This window comes from Rhinolophus hipposideros, assembly GCF_964194185.1.
Source record: "Rhinolophus hipposideros genome assembly, chromosome: 6".
NCBI classification, from domain to species: Eukaryota; Metazoa; Chordata; class Mammalia; order Chiroptera; family Rhinolophidae; genus Rhinolophus; species Rhinolophus hipposideros.
The window spans coordinates 56,659,393-56,678,187 of record NC_138052.1 but is presented as its reverse complement, the minus strand read 5'-3'; the positions used below and the strand labels follow the sequence as shown (position 1 = coordinate 56,678,187).

The window sequence follows — 18,795 nt, the reverse complement described above, 5'->3', positions numbered from 1 at the left end:
AAGTAAGAGTTATTATTAAATTATTTTAAATTGACCTAAAGACCAAAAACAAAGGCTTTAGATTTTCGAATGATCATTTAGCTCAAATGAATTTTTGTGAATAATTGTCTAAAAATAATTATAACACATTCAAATATCACACAACTAATTTTACCTGACTAAAATGTAACACCTCGTAAAGTGAATTCTCCACTACATATCAAAATCAAGCAGCTCTTTCTCGGTAGTACAGAGAAGAGGCCCTTCTTTTCCCATTATGAGAGGAAGGGTCTCTCACGTCCACTTCTGAAGCATTTTTTTAACAGTTCTTTCACTGGAGCAAGGGATATGTGGTGGCCTCTAGGACCACTGAATCAAATCACCAGTTTATAATGTGAAATACGTGTTACTATGACTCAATTTTAGTCCTTAAGAACACAGCTTATTTTTCTGTCTACAAAACAAGATGTTCCAGAACTAAAACTACAAAAAGACTTGAAACAAAAATGTTACATTTGATAATGTTGAAAACTAGGTATTAGAAATCCCTCAGATTAAAAAAAATGACATTATATTAAATTATACATGAAAAGATTATTTTAACGTGTTTGAAGCTAATAAAATTGAGGAACAGAATTTTTTCAATATACTTAAAATTAAATTTAACAGAGACCACATCATTTTTTATCTTCTGACATCTCTAGTCATTATCTCTAATGTACACTATAAACTTTAATTTTCCTCTGCTAGGGAAGAATGGGTAGCACACTTGGGTTCCTAAAAATGCAAATGAGAATGCATTGCAAGAAGTAGTCAATGTGACTTAAAGATGTATTATAATCACTGCACAAAAAGCTTCTAGGATCTTGGTTTGTGCCTGTATTACCCAAAATTACAACCACTCAATGATTATTCAAATTATTTTGAGCATTTCTTAATCATATCTAATGGGCTTTGATACAAGTATCCTTGTAACAAGCAATTTGATTAGTTTGTTGAGGTGACCCCACCCCCTACCCCTCAGTACATAAACTGGTCCCAACTCTGCCAGATGGAACTAGAAATCTGAAACAGGGAGGCAGGGCTGGAGAGAAAGAATTTCTATAACCATATTCCTATTTTTAAAAATAACTTATACAAGTGTTTGATATTTGTTGATTTTTCATAACATCAAATTGAAAATATCTAAATAGTAGTGAAGTATGTTTGATTTACTGAAGGAATGTAAATTTTTTTTCTTGTTTAAGAAAATATGGCAGAACTTGGCAAAATGAAAAGAAATGCAAATATGGATGTAAACCAACTAAATTTCCGTTTCCACTCAGTAGAAGATTAAGAAGTCTGTTAAATATATTGACTTGCTAAATTTTCATTTTTTTCCATGTGCTACCCAAAATATTTTATTTAATTGCCTAAAGAAATATCAAAATGTACTTTAGGTAGCTAAATTAGTAAGCAGTCTTGGAGAAATCAATGTGATACAAACACATGTAAATGAAATCTTTTCTATTTTCCTTGAATCCCCATTAGTAAGTGGATAACAGTAGGGAGCAATGTTTATCTTGAGTTTTCAAAAATAATCATCTTCAATCTTGAAAGTAAGAAAGTTCCCTGAGTCTTCTCTCAAGCATCTGCCACAAGATTCACTACCTCAGCCAGTCCTGGCAATTCGCTTAGTAGCCAAATGCATCTTGACTGTACTCACTTTCTCATTTCCACTCCTGCAACTCCAATCAAAACCTTTGTTATCTGCCGTCAGAAGTATGACAGTAGCTTTCCAGCTGGGCTACCCTCTTCCTCACTTGCCCTCTCCAAACAAGTCATTCTACAGTACTGTTTTATTTTTTATTTTATATTTTTTTAACAAACTTTGTTTTATTTATTTATTTATTTTTTTAATTAATTAATTTATTTATTAGTTTCAGGTGTACAAAACAAGGTAATACTTAGACGTTCATCATTTATATCCCTCATACTGTGAACCCCCCTCCCCCCATCCACTATCCCTCCGACCTCACACTGAACCATCACATTATATATATAAAATTATAGTTGGCATTCATTAATGTTTAGCTTCTGGTGTACAATGCCATGATCAGGTATCCACAGTATGCCTGAGGTGGTCTCCCAAATAGAACGCATGTCCATCGGATACCCAACAAAATCTTTACAACATTATAGAATACCTTCCCCAAATTAATTTTCAAAAAAACCCTGAGGCCATCTTGTGGTTACCAGCTGCTTCCAAATCCCTTCACCTTTCCCCTTATCCCCAACCCCCTCCCACACACCCATCTAACCACTCTCGGTTTTTTCTCTGCGTCCCTAAAACTGTCTCTGATTAATTCATTCACATAGTCTTTTCTTTAGATTCCATATATAAGTGAGATCATATGGTTACAGTACTGTTTTAAAATGTAAATTAGTTCTTGTCACCACTAAGCTTAAAATCATTTGATGCTTTCCATTCCACTTGGTATTAAAGGCAATTTCTGTATCACAGTTTTGCAGGATTAGGCCCCCTTTTAACTCTAGACTCATCTAGTGCTACTTTCATCCGTGACTGAATGTCTACACCAGTCTCATTTCAACTTCATGAAAATCCCTAACTCTTTCCTAACTTGGGGCTCTTAATCCTGCTAAGGATTTCCATCAGAAATGATTTTCTCAACTCTTTACCCTGCCTGGCCTTTTTCTGTTTCCAGAAGCCTTCCCAGATCACTCTGTATACTGTTCATCACTTTCTCTACCCCAACTAGTGGTTTACCTTATAACACTTACCACTGTTTGTAATTGTATATTGTTTCTTATTCATTGTTCCTCTTCACCGCTGACTAAGCCCTATGAAAGTACCAACTATATTTGTGCGGTTTTACAATAAATAGTCTGTTGCCTAGCGTGTTGTCTGGCATAAGGTAGTTTTGGGGTTTTTTTCCTTAAAGTTTTGAATTATATTTTGTATTTACTGTAAAAACTTCCAAAAATAATCCACCATATGTTCAGATGGAATTTTACCACCTGTAAAAGCCCAGGAAATTCATTATTCTTTTCTAGCAGTTTGTAATGTATCAACTATTAGGTTGGTGCAAAAGTAATTGCAGTTTTTACAATTTTTTTTTTAACCTTTTAAACCTCAATTACTTTCAAACCAACCTAATCTTTATTCACGTGTGAGGCAATTGTATTAATTTTCTCTCACACTCATTCTGATTCCAGGATGAGTCATCCTAATTATCTATTTCTAGTTTTTCATCCTAATATTCTATTCCCAATTATAAGATTAGAAAATGATATTGGGAAAATTTCTCTCCATGGAAGGGGAATCCTCTTCTTTGTCTTTCTTTACATTCTATATAATGAGAGCATATACTTACATTCATTCCTTAACCTATTCCAAGCCTAAGAAACTCAGTAGCATCAGAGTTCCCACCGAGCCCAGGGAGTACTGAAAAATGTAAGAATAGGTTCAATGGTTTTGGCTGTAGAGGAATGAGAATAGTAATATGAATAATAATAATAATGATTTCCTTATATTGAGTACTTATTATGCTAGGCATTTATATCATGGACTTTTCATAAAAAGCTTATAATTATGTTCATTTTACAGATGAATGGCATTAAATAGCTTTCCAAAGTTCACAGATAGCTAGTGAGTGGCTAACCTGTTATTCAAAACACGTTCTCTTTGTTACATCATACTGCCTTTCTGTGACATGAAATCAAACTGGTTTAATGTTACTTAATTTTTAAACTTTCTTATTCCTGATTAATTTTTCTATTGACCTTTCTTGTCTAGCACCCTTCCATTTCCCCTGTATCTCCATTTTTTTTAGTCATAATGACTAGAAAAATGGACAGAAAAGACTGTGTTCTCAAAAAAAAACCAATAAAAAAACTAATAAATGTAATTATTGATAGTAATTATCTGCTGGGTTTTTTATAGTGTTGTTAGTAGTTTCCTTGCCCTGTAAGATTAGAATAATCATTCCTATCTCAATGGAATAATTAGTATAAGTCTTTATTTATAAATTGTTCTGAAGTTTTTCAATCGAGGATAATGATGATTTTATTTTATGATAACTGATCAGCCACATCTAAACATTACTTAAAGTCATTTAAAATAAACATAAAATAGAAACATGGAAATAAAGTAACAATGTCTCTGTAATAAAATGGATAGATGCTTTATCCAGAAAGCCTCGGCTAGAGATATACATAAACAATATTTTAATTCTGAGATTTCAAGAAGTCAAGATTAAAAAGGAAAACATGATGAATTACTTGGCTTTTATTATCTTTAAAAAATGATAGCTTTTACACAGAAATTGACTAATATGTCTTATGGATTTTTAATGTAATGTACATTAAATCAAAACGTTAATATCTTTCATAGCAGTTTTATAAAAGATACGGAATATTTTCCAAATAGCTATTTCTTATATTGATCCCCAATATAAATTAATGATATAGTCATTAAATTATGGTTGTGTCCTGACACTTTGGAGGCAGAGAAGTTATAGTAATAGAGTCTGGAAACACAGCTTGCTTGTAGACTAATACACATTAATAATCAGTTGAATTCTTTGTTTCCAGGGCTTTGTGGAGGAAACAAGCATAGAACAGAAGCTTATTGCTATTTCTACATATTCGGGTATCACATTGATTCTATTCTCATATGAATCTATGGGGAAATTTCTTATATTTGTTTTTTTTTATGGGCATCCTGGTTGCCCATAGGAAGATGGAAAAAATCCAACAAATTACTGATGAATAAAAATATTTAGTTATTATACAAATAGAAATAACTTTGTTCTTTCTGTATAATCTTTCTTAAATGATATTAAATGACAATTTGGACAAAGTTAATTTTTTTGTCAATATTACTTCCCCCAGTATTAGTGACTTAAAAAAAGAAAGCTGTGCAAATTCTCATGATACTACTTATTCCCCTCAATTATTTCCATTTTATAAAAAAAAATCAATAAGATAAATATTTTATTCAACTTCCAGACCAAAAATTTTGGCACTTAAATGGACACAAAACAAGAATGTTCTGCTGTCACTGATAGGGTGACATGCTAGAAGGTGATATTGCACATACAAAGGACATTCCTTTTATTAGGTTGGTGCAAAAGTAATTGCGGTTTTTGCAATTATTTTTAACCTTTGAAACCGCAATTACTTTTGTACCAACCTAATAATAAGATGAAGTTAGGGGAAAGAGCTTTTTACAGAGAAACTGAAATCACATCAACTTTATAGAGTGGTTGAGAGTAAACAAAATAATATTAACATTTGTCACACTGTAGATGCTTAATAAATGGTCACCATACTTATTATTGCCACAAAGGAAGACTGTAACTAATAATAAAAGGTGAATAAGTCAAAGTAATCTTTTTCATTATATTTAAGAAACAGTTGAAAACTTTGAGTGATTTATATACATATATATAAATATATATACTTATTTTTCTTTTTTAGGATGTACAGAAAGTCCTATCACATGGTTGGTTTGGCATATCCAGAGGCTGTCATAATAACATTAAAGGTGAAATAATTTCAATTATTTTAGTTTCTCAGGTAGTCAGTTTTTTAAAACCTTCTTAAAATGGCTGGGAAAAAATGAGAATAGGCCTTTGGTGCAGCATACATATTTGTATGTAAAAAATATTTTAGCCATTTTACAAAATACCACGTGTTCCAAATCATGAGTCATTGTAGTTTTAAATGAGGATTGATTTACACTGACAAACTGAATCAATGCACATGCATGTATGCACTCACACGTGTGATTTTTTCTTCTTTATGCTTTCTATACATGGATCTTGTATTCAATTTTAAGACAGCACCAATACTTTTCAGAATGTACATGTTTTGTATATATTATGGAAAATTTGAATGCATTATAAAAAGATGTTTCAGTCAAATATTGTTAAGGGACAAAACTTATATGGAAGAAAACTCTTTAGAATTTTATAATAGGTTTGAGAAAATATAAAAAGTAAGATAAAAATTAAGAACGTAAACAAACAAAAAATCTGTCTCTTGTATCTGCTTTTCTGAGACCTGCCCTAGTCTGAGGTCCAATTGCAGTATTAAAGTACTAAATGTGTGAGAAATGATTAGAAGTCGAAACTCTAAAGAGGTGAAAGTTTTTGGCTCAATTACTTGTTTCCATTGTGTGTGTGTGTGTGTGTGTGTGTGTGTGTGTGTGTGTGTGTACTCTTCCTAGCTTTTATTTCTACAACAGCATTTTTGTAGGCTTATCATTCAACATTCCTTATGTCCTTCTATCACTTAATTTGAGTTAGGGAAATTCAACTTTGTCTTCTCTAACAGTTTCATGGTAGTTTTCCTGTATTAACCAAGAATTTGAAGGATACTGGCAACAGAATATCCTGGGTTGCCTTCTGATGCATTAAACTACTTTACTAACAAATTTATATTGCTTTCTTTTGTCCTTTAATTTACTTTTAAGCATCTCCTTTGCATTTGTTTTTTTTCTCTGATGCACATTAGCTTTTAATCTTATTAATTTGAAAAGGTCGTTTGTTTTTCTTGGATGCTTTTTTATATTTATGTTTCTAAAACTATGATAATGAAAAGTATATAACTGAAATGTCACATTATAGGTAGAATATTAATTATTCCTCAGCTCTTGATAGATTTTGATTTTCTCATTATTTCTTCAACTGTGGCCAAGACTACTATTTTTATTTATTTATTTTTTTAAGAATCTGCTTAGAAACCAACTAACAAAATATTTAAATATGAGAGAATGTAAACATTTTTCTAAAATGTAGTATAGAGAAAAACATATGAACTAACACATTGAGGGAGGAACTATCACTAAATAAAGAATATTTTTAGTTAAATAATTCTTATTTCCTGAGATGCCCCTTTCTCATCTTTGTTCTCAATCTGACAACACAAAAGCCAACCATCTGCATTAGTTTCCAAATGTAATCATGATTGTTGATAAAAATCCCCAAGAAATGGAGAACTAACCTTTCACCCAGTGGGAAATGCCTCTTGGGAACTGTAAATAGCAGCACTGTGACAGTCTGAACTAAGTCTTCTGTGTTAGCTTTGGAATTTGATAAAAGATTTGTTGGCCTCCTTTGAGCTTTACTGATATTAAAATGCCTTCTAACAGAACTTTTAGAGATTTTACATTGACAAACAGATAAAGCAAGTGTTTAGAGATCAAATTAGGGCCAAATGCAAGGAATTTAGCAAAGATTCACAAGCAATTCAAAAAATATTTGATTGGTGTTTCCAAGTGATTAAAAAGACCATTTAAATATATTATTACTATTTTTCAAAAGAAATATTCTTAAAAGAGACAGTTTGAATGCTTTATATTGAATTTTCAGTTTAGTTTTAGTATGCTACAGCACAGACAGTTGACCTCCTCTGTAAAAATGTGTTCAGTGAATGAAGTTCTAACCAGTGCTTGCTCAAATTCAAAATTAATGCATAGCTTTAAAGTTATCCACTTACTGTTCAATACTAAACCTGCTGTGTGTTTGTAATAGGACCTTTTGTGCTAATAATTTCTGATAATCATTAGCACTGATTCTGCTGTATTTAAATTTTTTAATTTCAGTGATTTTATTTAGCAGTGTAGCTCAAACTTTTCATGAATACCTCCGTAATGTATAGGACTAATATCACTTGCTACAAACTCCTCCGCAAGTTTTTGCCCTGGAATTACCTTAAGCAAAATCATGCTACCGTAGCTAGAGTGGTTTGATATACCTGCTCACTGCCCTCTTTCCCATAGTTAAAGGGAACTTTCCTAGAGTACTTCTTTCCCTACAGGCCTGACCACTTCACTAGGGAATTGCCTGAAGCACCAAAATTACTATTTGACTCTTCCTCAATCAAAAGACCCTTTTCCTTTATTTTACCATCTGTCCCTGGAGGAAAGTATAAATGAATCAATCAGCCAAGGTTAGAGTGAGTAATAAGGTAGTATATACTCTCTCTCGTATATTTGCGTCTTAAAAGATATAAAATAGCAAAGATTTAAACCACATCACTAACTCCTACGATGGGTGGAATTTCAAGCAAGGTAGCAGGTGGGTAGGTGGGACAAGAGAAATTGGGGCTGTGTTCCCTTTAGCTCTCAATTGACATCACCCACACAACCTAGAATTCCACCTTAAAATAAGGCCCACTCTGGAAAATTATTTATGGCATGAATTTGGAGAGAGATTTAGGATAAGCGTAGTATTAAAATGTTGTCAGGTTTATTACATCAAGTTGGATAACCTTGGGATGAAGGGGAAGATATTAGCACTACACTAAGTATCATGGCCTCAGTTATGTGCACCCATAGATATTAAGTGGCCCTGTCATATCAGACACTGGTCAAAATATAGTCTGATGTGCTGAATTAAAATGTGACCTGTTGAATGTATCATGCCTGATGTTTCCAAGAATTTTTCATGGAAAGAAACAGAATTGTGTGAGTTTGCCACCTAAAGTATTTACTTTTTTTTTTCTACAGGATGTTGATAAATGGTCATTTGATGTATTTGCCTTGAATGAAGCAAGTGGAGAACATAGTTTGAAGTTTATGATTTATGAACTGTTTACCAGATATGATCTTATCAACCGTTTCAAGGTCAGAAATATGGAGCAAAAGTGAAATGCTCTTAAAATTAGTTATCTGAATAACAATGAAAATACAGAACATTGAGTGATTACTCAGTGCATTTTATAATGTTTCTAGTTGACAAGTCACAGAACTAGGGGTATGAGTTCAGCACAGGATAGAGCCATCATCTGCGACTCACTGACATAGCTATATATCCACTTGGATATCATGAGGCCATTATTACTTCGTATCAATGAGATCCAACATCCCCTTGAATTACTCACAGAACAGTCTTGTAGAGATTGAAAGCTATGTTTTAAAGAAATATGATCTTCTGTGTTCCTAAAACACAGAATAAAACTTTTATGACAGCTTTTCTTAAACTAAAATGAAATAGCTTCTAATTAATTTAATTTAGAGCTATCTAAGCAACAGATTTGATCCAGATTTCGTATTCTGCAGCCTGTACCTTTCGTCATTATCTGTGGAATCATGACATACTTAGAGGTGGAAGGTACTGGAAGTTCATTTATTTCAATCCCTTGTATTACAGATAGGAAAACTAGACTTCACCAATTCCAATTGGGAAATTTTAGCCTTTTAAGCACTTGACTTCTGATTTGACTCTGGAAGATATAAACATTTAAAGATTACAATATGAGTAAGACTGTTATTTCATATACCTAAACATTTGGGGGTTACAGCCCTTCTCAGGATTGAAAGCTAACAGGTTAATGACGTGGTTTTTCAGAACAGTCCACATTTACCTTTAAGAAACTCTGCCTACATCTGACTCAAGGATGTGTCCCATCCCTGAAATTGTTGTATTCCTGTTGACTTAGAGCTACTCTTTGTGTAAAATATAATCATAATTATTACTTTCCACAGATTCCTGTTTCTTGCCTAATTGCCTTTGCAGAAGCTTTAGAAGTTGGTTACAGCAAGTACAAAAATCCTTATCACAATCTGATTCATGCAGCTGATGTCACTCAAACTGTGCATTACATAATGCTTCATACAGGTATCATGGTAAGAAAATCTTTGTAACCAAAGTTTGTTAGTTTTGAACATTAAATTCTACTCCCTTAAGTTCTCTTTGTTATCTTTAATGTCCATAGAAGTGTTATAAGTAATAATCATTTGGATTTTTAGGGTTAATGAGTTATTCATACCATACGTTTTTCAAAAAGTATTCTGACTCATGAAAAAAAAAAAATACCCAGAGGCAAATGAAAATATACTGTAGTTTTCCAATATTTGGACAATAGGACATTTTTGTTGGTAAATTTCTTTTCCCTTAGCAATCAACCAGGAAAAGAAAAGGGACCTAGAGAAAAAGTCTTTGTAATGAACGTTATACTGCTCTTCCTCATACCATGTTCTTCCTAGCCGACCTCAGAAGCCTTTTCTCTTTTACTTCTATTGCTCCTCACAATTGAATCCTAATAGGGATTTGGGAAATTATTCATGTGAATTTTTCCAAATTCTCCTTCCTCTTCTTTGCATCTGAATGAATCGAAATAAATGATCCAGTAATGCAAATCTTGAGTCAACAAAGAGTACATGGTAGGAACTATGAAATCGCCTGGAATTTCTGTAATGTCTCAGGGTTTAAGCTGACTCCCAGAAGGTGAAAAGAGAGGAGCAGCTTTTCTGAAGATTCCAAACTGAGGTGGGTTCAATCGGGTGTAGGCCATGTGAGATCTCCAAATCGTAGTACCGTTTTGATTCCTCATGCATCAACCCAGGCTGAAGCAGTGTCATAAGGTACATGTAACAATGTTCCACCAAACGCCATAATATGCATCCTACCTGCTTCAAATTCAAAAGTCACATCCTTTGTATTGGCAAGTGTCACTAGCACTCAGATCTAGTGCTCTTTGGGGACCAGAGATCCTCTATCTCATCTTTCTACACCAGGGACTGTATTCCTACCCGGGTCCCAGGCAAAGCCCGTAGAGCCACTGTACGTTGTCCTAAAGAACTTGAAAACTTATAAAGGTATATAACTCTCCAATTTGATTGTATGCAGACATTTTTCATTATTTCATTTTCCCTCAAGAAACTGTAGTGTGCTGTTTACTGCACATATCCATTTGCTATGATTCATCTGATAGTGTTCTCATAATAGAAGAAATTATCTATTCTTCTCCATCTTTCTTTGCCTCCAAAGAAAGTTGCCTCCAAAGAAATGTTGCAGATCCATCAATGCCTTAGGCTCAGATCCCACTCCTGCCCCATGTTCCTATTATCTGTTGCTCCATAACAAACTCCTCTAAAACTTAGTGGCTTAAAACAATAATTTATTAATTTATGGGTCTGTGGTTAAGAAGGTCCCAACCAGGCAGGTCTCACTTGGGGTCCTTCCTTGATTTTGGTCAGCTAACAATGATGGCTGAGGACATCCATCATGGTTCACTCACATAACTGGCAGTTGGTAATGGCGAATAGTTGGGAGCTCAGCTGGCCTTGTAATCAAGGATTTTCTTGGAATCTCATCTCCAATCAATAGAAATATGCATTTTATGACAGGATTACAAATTAATATAACCTGCTTTGGAGTTAACTCCAATTTGGAGGGAGGCAGAAATCTCAAAAACCTTCACTGATGCAGTGCCATGAGTCTCCTGTAACCTTCTAGAAGGCTGAACACTGTCTGTTGTTAACCTCATACCTTGTGTATTCCTATTTTAAGGTATATATACATACATACATATATGTATGTATGTATGTATGTATGTAAGCATTACTGACCTAAGGTGTAAATGTGTTCATTGGGCCAGATCAACTGTAGTCATAGCTGGGCTTGGTCCTTGGTTAAGTTTACTTACCATTCATTTCAGGAAGGAGTCTGATTGGACTTTTAAAGGGAGAAAGTAGAGGTTACCAATAATGAGTAGAAACTCAAACATTCTGAGATATAACTTTAAAATAGCACAAGCTTTAAAAATAATATTTATAACCTTTTTTATTACCTGTTTCTCTTTCTAGCATGTGTGCATATGTGTGCACACACACACACAAATTCTTTTAAAGTGCTTTTGGTTTAAAAGGCTTCATTGTCACAGCTGTTTCTTGAATTCTTTGCTTTCACTTGGATTGATATGCATGGCAATTAGTGTGAAAAACAAAGTGCCCCCTGATAGCTGCCAATGCTGTTACACTTGCAAAAGTTGCTTTAACATTTCCTGGTCAAAGCTGCTTGCTTTTCCTTTCTAAGGCCTTGGTCTTGAATTTGACAGGGAGGTGGGTTACATTTCAAATATTTGGCATGTCCTTCCTTTCCCTTCCCTTCCCTTCCCTTCCCTTCCCTTCCCTTCCCTTCCCTTCCCTTCCCTTCCCTTCCCTTCCCTTCCCTTCCCTTCCCTTCCCTTCCCTTTCTTTTTTTGAATGCTGTGGCTTTGAAAAAGTTAACTAAAAAGTGAAATACTTAAGGTTTACTCTTTAATAGAAACTGAACTAATTAAATTTCCTCAGAACAAGATAGAATGGAAAAGTAATGCCTACTTCAGTATAATAAAATATCTGCTTAAATTATGAAGTACAATGTGAAGATATGTGCCATTTCAGGTGTGTGTGTGGGGGGATTACTGGGATTTTTAAAATATGTTTCTACTTACATACTTCCCCCCCGCCCCCAAGTGTAAAGGGAGACAAATGGAAGTCTCCTATTTGAGCTTCAGAACTTGTGTTCTGAAGGTGACATTGGAGAGATGAAGGATTAGTAGGTAAAGAGAGAAATTCAAATTCAGAATGTGACTATCCTCAGACTTGCAAAGGAAAGCTTGTTCCAGGTTATAACAAGCCATTCCAACTTCTCTGGAAGACTGGGGAAATCTGGCCCAGCCTGACATGACTTCTAGAAAGTTGGAGTTGTTAATGAAGATTACACCGGTACTTTTTAAGACAAGGACTTACTAATTGTAACTATAACTTTACTGTTATACTTTAGCAAGTTTGGTTTGAAAACTTGTTTCTGATTTTACTCATCCATTAGCAAAAAAGTACCAGTGCTCTCTTTAGTTATCTCTTAGCTTGGCCATCACCAAAAAAGAGATTGTTAGTGTTGTCCGGGATCAGGAAAATGCATTTAAACTAAAGGGAGTAATGAGATGTTATGATAGATGGTGAAAGGAAAGGCACAATGAATTTATACATTTATTGACTCTTTTGTCAAACTAAGTTGCACGGCCAGCTTAACAGTTTTTGGAAAGTTAGTTTAAACAGTTTTCCTTTAGATGAAAAAAGTGGTGGTAGGTGAGGATTAATTTTCATACATATGAATGCGTTGGTCTTTAAAATAGAATAAAAATTACAGTAGAAATACTCATTTAGCTGAAACCTCGGATTTGATAGAGAAGACTGGGTTACTTACTCTTAGTGTTTAGTTGATGTCCTGCTGTTTCAGGATGGTCTTATCAGTGTGACATTTATGGAGCACTCCAAGTAGCAGCCCAACACTGTTGGGTGACTAATGCAGCCCATCACCTGCACAATATTTAGAGGACCATTGCCTGAAATGGATTGCGATGAAGCCATTGTCCTTTTTGTTAATGTCGTACGGGACACCTTCAGGCCTGGGAGTAGGCAGTGCAGAGGAAAGCAGATCCTAGTACACTCTCTGTCTCCCTCTCTCTCCTTTTGTCACTTAATTAATTTGTAGCTCTGTGCCACAGTGACAGTGGTGAGAGTAGCTCAGTCCATTTGCTGAAGAGCAAATGCTTCACAGAGTGTTTGTTGCCAAGCCACCTCCAAATGTCTCTTGGCAAGGGAACACTTGCATTTGAGGTCTCCTGGCATTGTGTTCTCTCTGATACTAAGAGTAGGAGAAAGAGAGATGACCTGACATCTCTTTCCTTTGGAACTTGTAATCCACTTACTAACCCCCAAAATAGCCTTCTATACATGGGACTGACTCAGTTTTTCTCCAATCTACAGAAAATTTGATACTATGTCATTATGCTACGAATGATGTGGAAATTCTGTTCTGTTTGGAAGAATGGAAAGAATGTAGGCTTTCAAGGCAGTCAGACCTAGGTTTGAAACACTGTTCCATTGCTCTCTACTTTGGTTCCCTTGTCACTAAAATGTGGTTAATAATACAGATCACCTTGTAATACGATGGAGAAGAGTCAATGATATCATATATGAAAGCAACTAAACTAGTTCCTGAAACATAATAACTGTTGGCATATACGCTAATATCAGTAAAAAGTATTAACTTATTTTATTAAAGATATTAACTTATATGTGATATATGATGTTATTATTATTATTATTATTATTATTATTATTATTTACTCACTTTCTATACCAGGTAAGTTATAGTAAACTACCTCAGCCTATTCAAAGGGATATCGGTGGGGGAAAAAGTGTGCAGGCTATAATTTAGGCTTAAAAAGTTGTTACTTATGCTCTTTGGGACGCACAGGAACTACTAGGTCACTGTGATTTTCTGACCTGAAATTCTCCAAGCCCTATACACAAACACACACACTTTCTCTATCACATGAACACACACACAATAAATAATTCAGATATAAAAATTACATCATCCTGCTTATATCAAATTTCTATTAGCTTCTACCTATCAATATATCCAGTTAAATTATCTAGAAATTAAGCTTCTGAAACCTTAGAATAATGTATTCAGCATATCACCTCCCTTGAGTAATGAATGCTATTGTAATCCAGAGAAGAAATATTGTGATCTGTGGAAGGAACAGAAACTTTGGAATCAGACAGATTTGGCTTTGAATTCCTGCTCTGACACTTGAGAGTTATGTGACCTTTGACAGGTTGATTTTTTTCTTTAGCATTCAGCTTTGTTATCTGCCAAGTAAGGGTAAAAATATTGACTTATGTCCTAGTACATAGGACAGTTATAAAAATAAAATGACACCATCTAATTAGAATGTTCAGTTATTGTTAGTTTCTTCTCCTTCCTTGCCATTATCATTGTACAGTCGATACTCTCCCTACTGACACACTTTGAGGGCTGCCCATTTTAGAGTAAGTCCACCGGAGGATGTCTCTGGGCAAAATGCAACCTGCAGTTTAAATGAAGCAGTTGTTCCGGAGGTGTCTTTATTTCTGCTCATCAGGAATCCAAAGAAACTCAGTTAGGTACTGACCACCACTGTAGTTGAGAAGAATGATATGATTCAGCTTCATTCTCCCTGGCTTGAATCGTTTACAAAATCTATGAATTTAAGCATCTGTGTTCTGACATAGAAGTCTCATTTGACCCCAGAATAAAATGAATTGGCAACTAAGGAGCTGATATCAGGCCCACATTCTATTTTCACTAAACAAAATAGATTTTCTTTTAAATAAGTGTTCAGGTTCAATGTGTCTCTCTTTTCCCAAATGATTTTATAATGTAAACTTCGTCGTTACGACCACAGTGTGGTTATAAATAAGAGGATTCATGGAGGAAGTACTATTTATGGGAAGCAGAGATTGATGAGACTAAACACTGAAAACATATGTATAATCCATTTTGACAGCTAGAAAGATAATAATTTTAAATACTTATGAGATAATCTATACATTTAAATCCATTTCTGACTTCCTAGTTAACTCTTTTTTTTACAATTTCAGCGTCATATTCTACATTAACGTAGTAGATAGTGAATGTTGCTTATTTTAAAAATCATAGTTAAATCTGTAAATCTTAACTATAACCAATAGGAAATACTTAAAAAAATAGGTGATTTTTTTTTCTAGGAACAATTTTCTTTAATAAAACAATGGGTTTCTAGGAGTACAAAAACTGGTTTAACTTAAATTGCTCTTCATTTCATGATACTTAATTCCAGTCTCACTGGAGACATTGGAGGCTAAGTCCCAGTCAAGCCTCTAAAACAGGCCTTTAATAAGGTCGTTTTCTTTCTTTTAATGCCTCAGAATTAAATGCACCTATAAACACAGAATAGCTAGTTATATCAATTCCCTTTGGTTCTGAAAATCATTTCTGCTTCAGTCATCCAACTGTGAGGTATTTATTCTTGAATTTCAATCAGTAAAGATATGTTAGCTCACTTATTTTCTAGATTCAATGACTTAAACAACGTGTTTAAGGTAATAAGTTTAGTAAAATGCCACTTATTCTGTATTTTACTATATGACAAGACTTGCAATAGGCACAGTGCATACATTTAACTATAAACTTCTAAAACCCAAAGGGAAATGATCACTCATTCTATTTTCATGGGAACTATGGCAGAGAGGGAAAATAACTTATTTGCCTGAGGATTAACCAAGATTTAAAACCAGGATTGTCTGATTTCACAGTCTTTTCCCACTACTCCCTATTACATCCTCCTAATGCAAAACTGGTGAAATTCAATTCAACAGGCAAATATTAAGTTCCTATTAAAGGCCAAGTGCCATGATAGCTTTTATGAAACAAGCAAAGATTAATAAGAGCATGCCTTCAGCAACTGTGAGACTCAACGTTTGTCACCTCCTTCATTTTTTTACTCATGGACCTACATCAGCTCCCTCTTGCCTTTTATGCAAAATCCAAACTCATCAGCTCTAATTAAGGTAGTCAATCAACTGTTTCCCATGCTCTGAACTCTGTTTCCAATCTCACTTCACTTGACTCTCCAACATGATTTTACTACTGGTAATTCCATTTTCATATAGACATCTATAGTATCATTCTACATTTGGTCTTTAGAATCTCTGTTCCCAACCTTGCAGTTAGCTCCCAATTTCTGTCCATCCTGATTCCAAGATCCACTGCTGCCAAATCGACATCTGTCTGCCTTTCTACTGCATCTTTTTTCTGTGACCTTTCATCACCTATGTTTGTAGTTTATATTTTTCTGTTGCTTTGGGCAAGGTCTTTAATTGTTTCAAGTGTACAGAATAAGACCCTAAGAGCAAGCCTCGTGTCATTTTGGGTCCTCCATTCCTAGCCTCAGGTGACACCTTCTACCTACGGTGTTGTCCAACAGCACTTTTGGTGATAATATTCTACAGCTGACACACATGACACACATGACTGCTGAGCCATTGAAATGTGGCTACTGTGACTGTGAAAGGGAACTTCACTTTATTTTTAATTAAATAATCCCATGTGCTTATGTATTTGGCAGTGCAGTAGAAGAGAAACACAGGTGGTAAAGAAACCATTGAATTACCCAAGTGGACTTATAATAGTAATGGAATTTTTGCTAAACCATCCAATTGATAACAAAAAGGTACAATGTACATGAAACAGGTTGTCTGGATCTTATGTGAAAGCATTTAATCTTTCATTGTTATTAAGTTTAATTTGCACAGTCATAGGCTATATGTTTCATGAAAAACAAATGTGGTAAATTCTTGGAAACTTCTAAATCTTTAAATACGTAAATTAAGTTCAGTTTCTCTCATGAGCAAAGTGAATATTTTGGAAAATTTTCTCATAATAAGGTCTTCTACAAAAGTTAAGCTAAAAGACATTTTACTAATGTATGAGCTATATGTTAAAAATCACTAACCTGTGGTTGATTTCATGGGAACCCAAACTGGTAAGGCTATGAATTCAAAAATCTAGTCAGGGTTCACATTTTTAAATCATAAAAAAATTACTCTTTTTCCAAAGAAAATTATAATGTTTGAATTTTGAACTTAAATGCCATGAAACAATCATTGACCTCATGAAGTATTTGTTTTATGTACAATTAACTGAGGTAAAATAGAAAAAAATTATTTAAAATAAATAAAACAATTTTCTCTGATTACTTATACTGGATGCACTGAAAATTTTTGTAGAATGACAACATGACCTCTGCTTTCTAAACATGTTGGAATTTTTCTTTAATTTACTAGCACTGGCTCACTGAACTGGAAATTTTAGCAATGGTCTTTGCTGCTGCCATCCATGATTACGAGCATACAGGAACCACAAACAACTTCCATATTCAGACAAGGTAAGCTAGATAAAGTATTAACATTTCTTAGTTAAAACTTGAAATGTGTTTTCCTGCATATGACTTATCTTAAGAGGATTTAAACATAATAATGATGATGTCTAATAAGAATAGGTTTAATAAATGTTGGCAAAATTCCTTAAGCTGCAAGCATTTAAGTGAATCAACCATTATTTATTAAGAATCTTGTATATATTTTATGGTATATTTAGCAATTTAAAGAACATAAAAATGTGTAAGATAATTTTTCTCTACCCAGAATTTACACTCCAAACTATTCTACAAGTCAGATATTTATTCACTGAGACAAATTTTGCAACTTATTGTTTAAGGAAACAGTTTGGTGTCATTATATACTTGAGAGTAATAAACTTGCACTTCTGGAGAAAAAATCTAAAAAATCGAAGAAATCTTACTTCTAGATTAGTTTGAAGTGTTACATTTAACATAATTGGAAAATGGTATTTTTTAAATGATGATGATGATGGCAGTTATTACAATCAAAATACCAGAGTAGAGGTGTATTAGTCTGTGAGGGCCAACATCACAAAATACCACAGATTGGGTGGTTTACATAACAGAAATGTTCTCACAGTTTTGGAGACTGTCTATAATCAAAGTGTCAGCAGGTTGGGTTTTTTCTGAGACCTCTCTCTTCGGCTTGCAGATGGCTGCCTTCTTGCAGTGTCCTCACATGGCTATGTCTCTGTGTGGGAGCAGCCCTCCTGCCTCTTCCTGTTAGAAGGACACCAGTAGTGATAGGGCCTCGCCCTTATGACTGCGTTTAACCTCAATTACCTCTTTACAGGCCTTATCTTAAATTACAGTCATATTCTAAGGGACTGGGAGTTAGAACTTCAACATATAAATGTTCAAAGTATACAATGCAGTCCATAATAGAAAAGTGCTCTGTACTTTTTTGGTTGTACAGAGATCTTAGTGGCTGGGAGGCAGAATTTGGTGTAGGACCCATCAGGGTCATTGATATCCACAGGATCCCTGAAATGTCTGCCTTTCACTATTAGAGCTGTTTAAGATGGAGATGTAAGTGGACTGACCGATATCTTTCTGGAACCACTGTAGAACTCACTATTCTTATTGTGGGAAAAATAAACCTAGTTGTTTTTCAATTTGTTCATTCTTTTAAATTAGTAAACTCTATTTCTTAGAGCAGATTTAGGTTTACAAAAATATTGAACAGAAAGTACAGAGCTCCCATATATCCGCTCCCTCCACCCCACAATTTCTCCTAGTGTTAACATCTTGCCCTGGTGAGGTGCATTT

The 18,795-nt window shown here is 34.3% G+C and overlaps 1 protein-coding gene across 9 annotated transcripts in view; it reads left to right on the top strand.

Annotated features, from left to right (window-relative positions):
- The window catches only part of PDE1A (phosphodiesterase 1A), a 317,348-nt gene that overhangs the window by 246,645 nt on the left and 51,908 nt on the right, over nt 1-18,795 (top strand). For all 9 annotated transcript variants that reach the window (XM_081052536.1, XM_081052539.1, XM_081052538.1 and 6 more), the window contains 4 exons: nt 5,461-5,527; nt 8,495-8,611; nt 9,473-9,613; nt 17,411-17,511. In XM_081052536.1, coding sequence (XP_080908662.1) covers nt 5,461-5,527; nt 8,495-8,611; nt 9,473-9,613; nt 17,411-17,511 — 426 coding nt within the window. The remainder of the gene's footprint in view (nt 1-5,460; nt 5,528-8,494; nt 8,612-9,472; nt 9,614-17,410; nt 17,512-18,795) is intronic.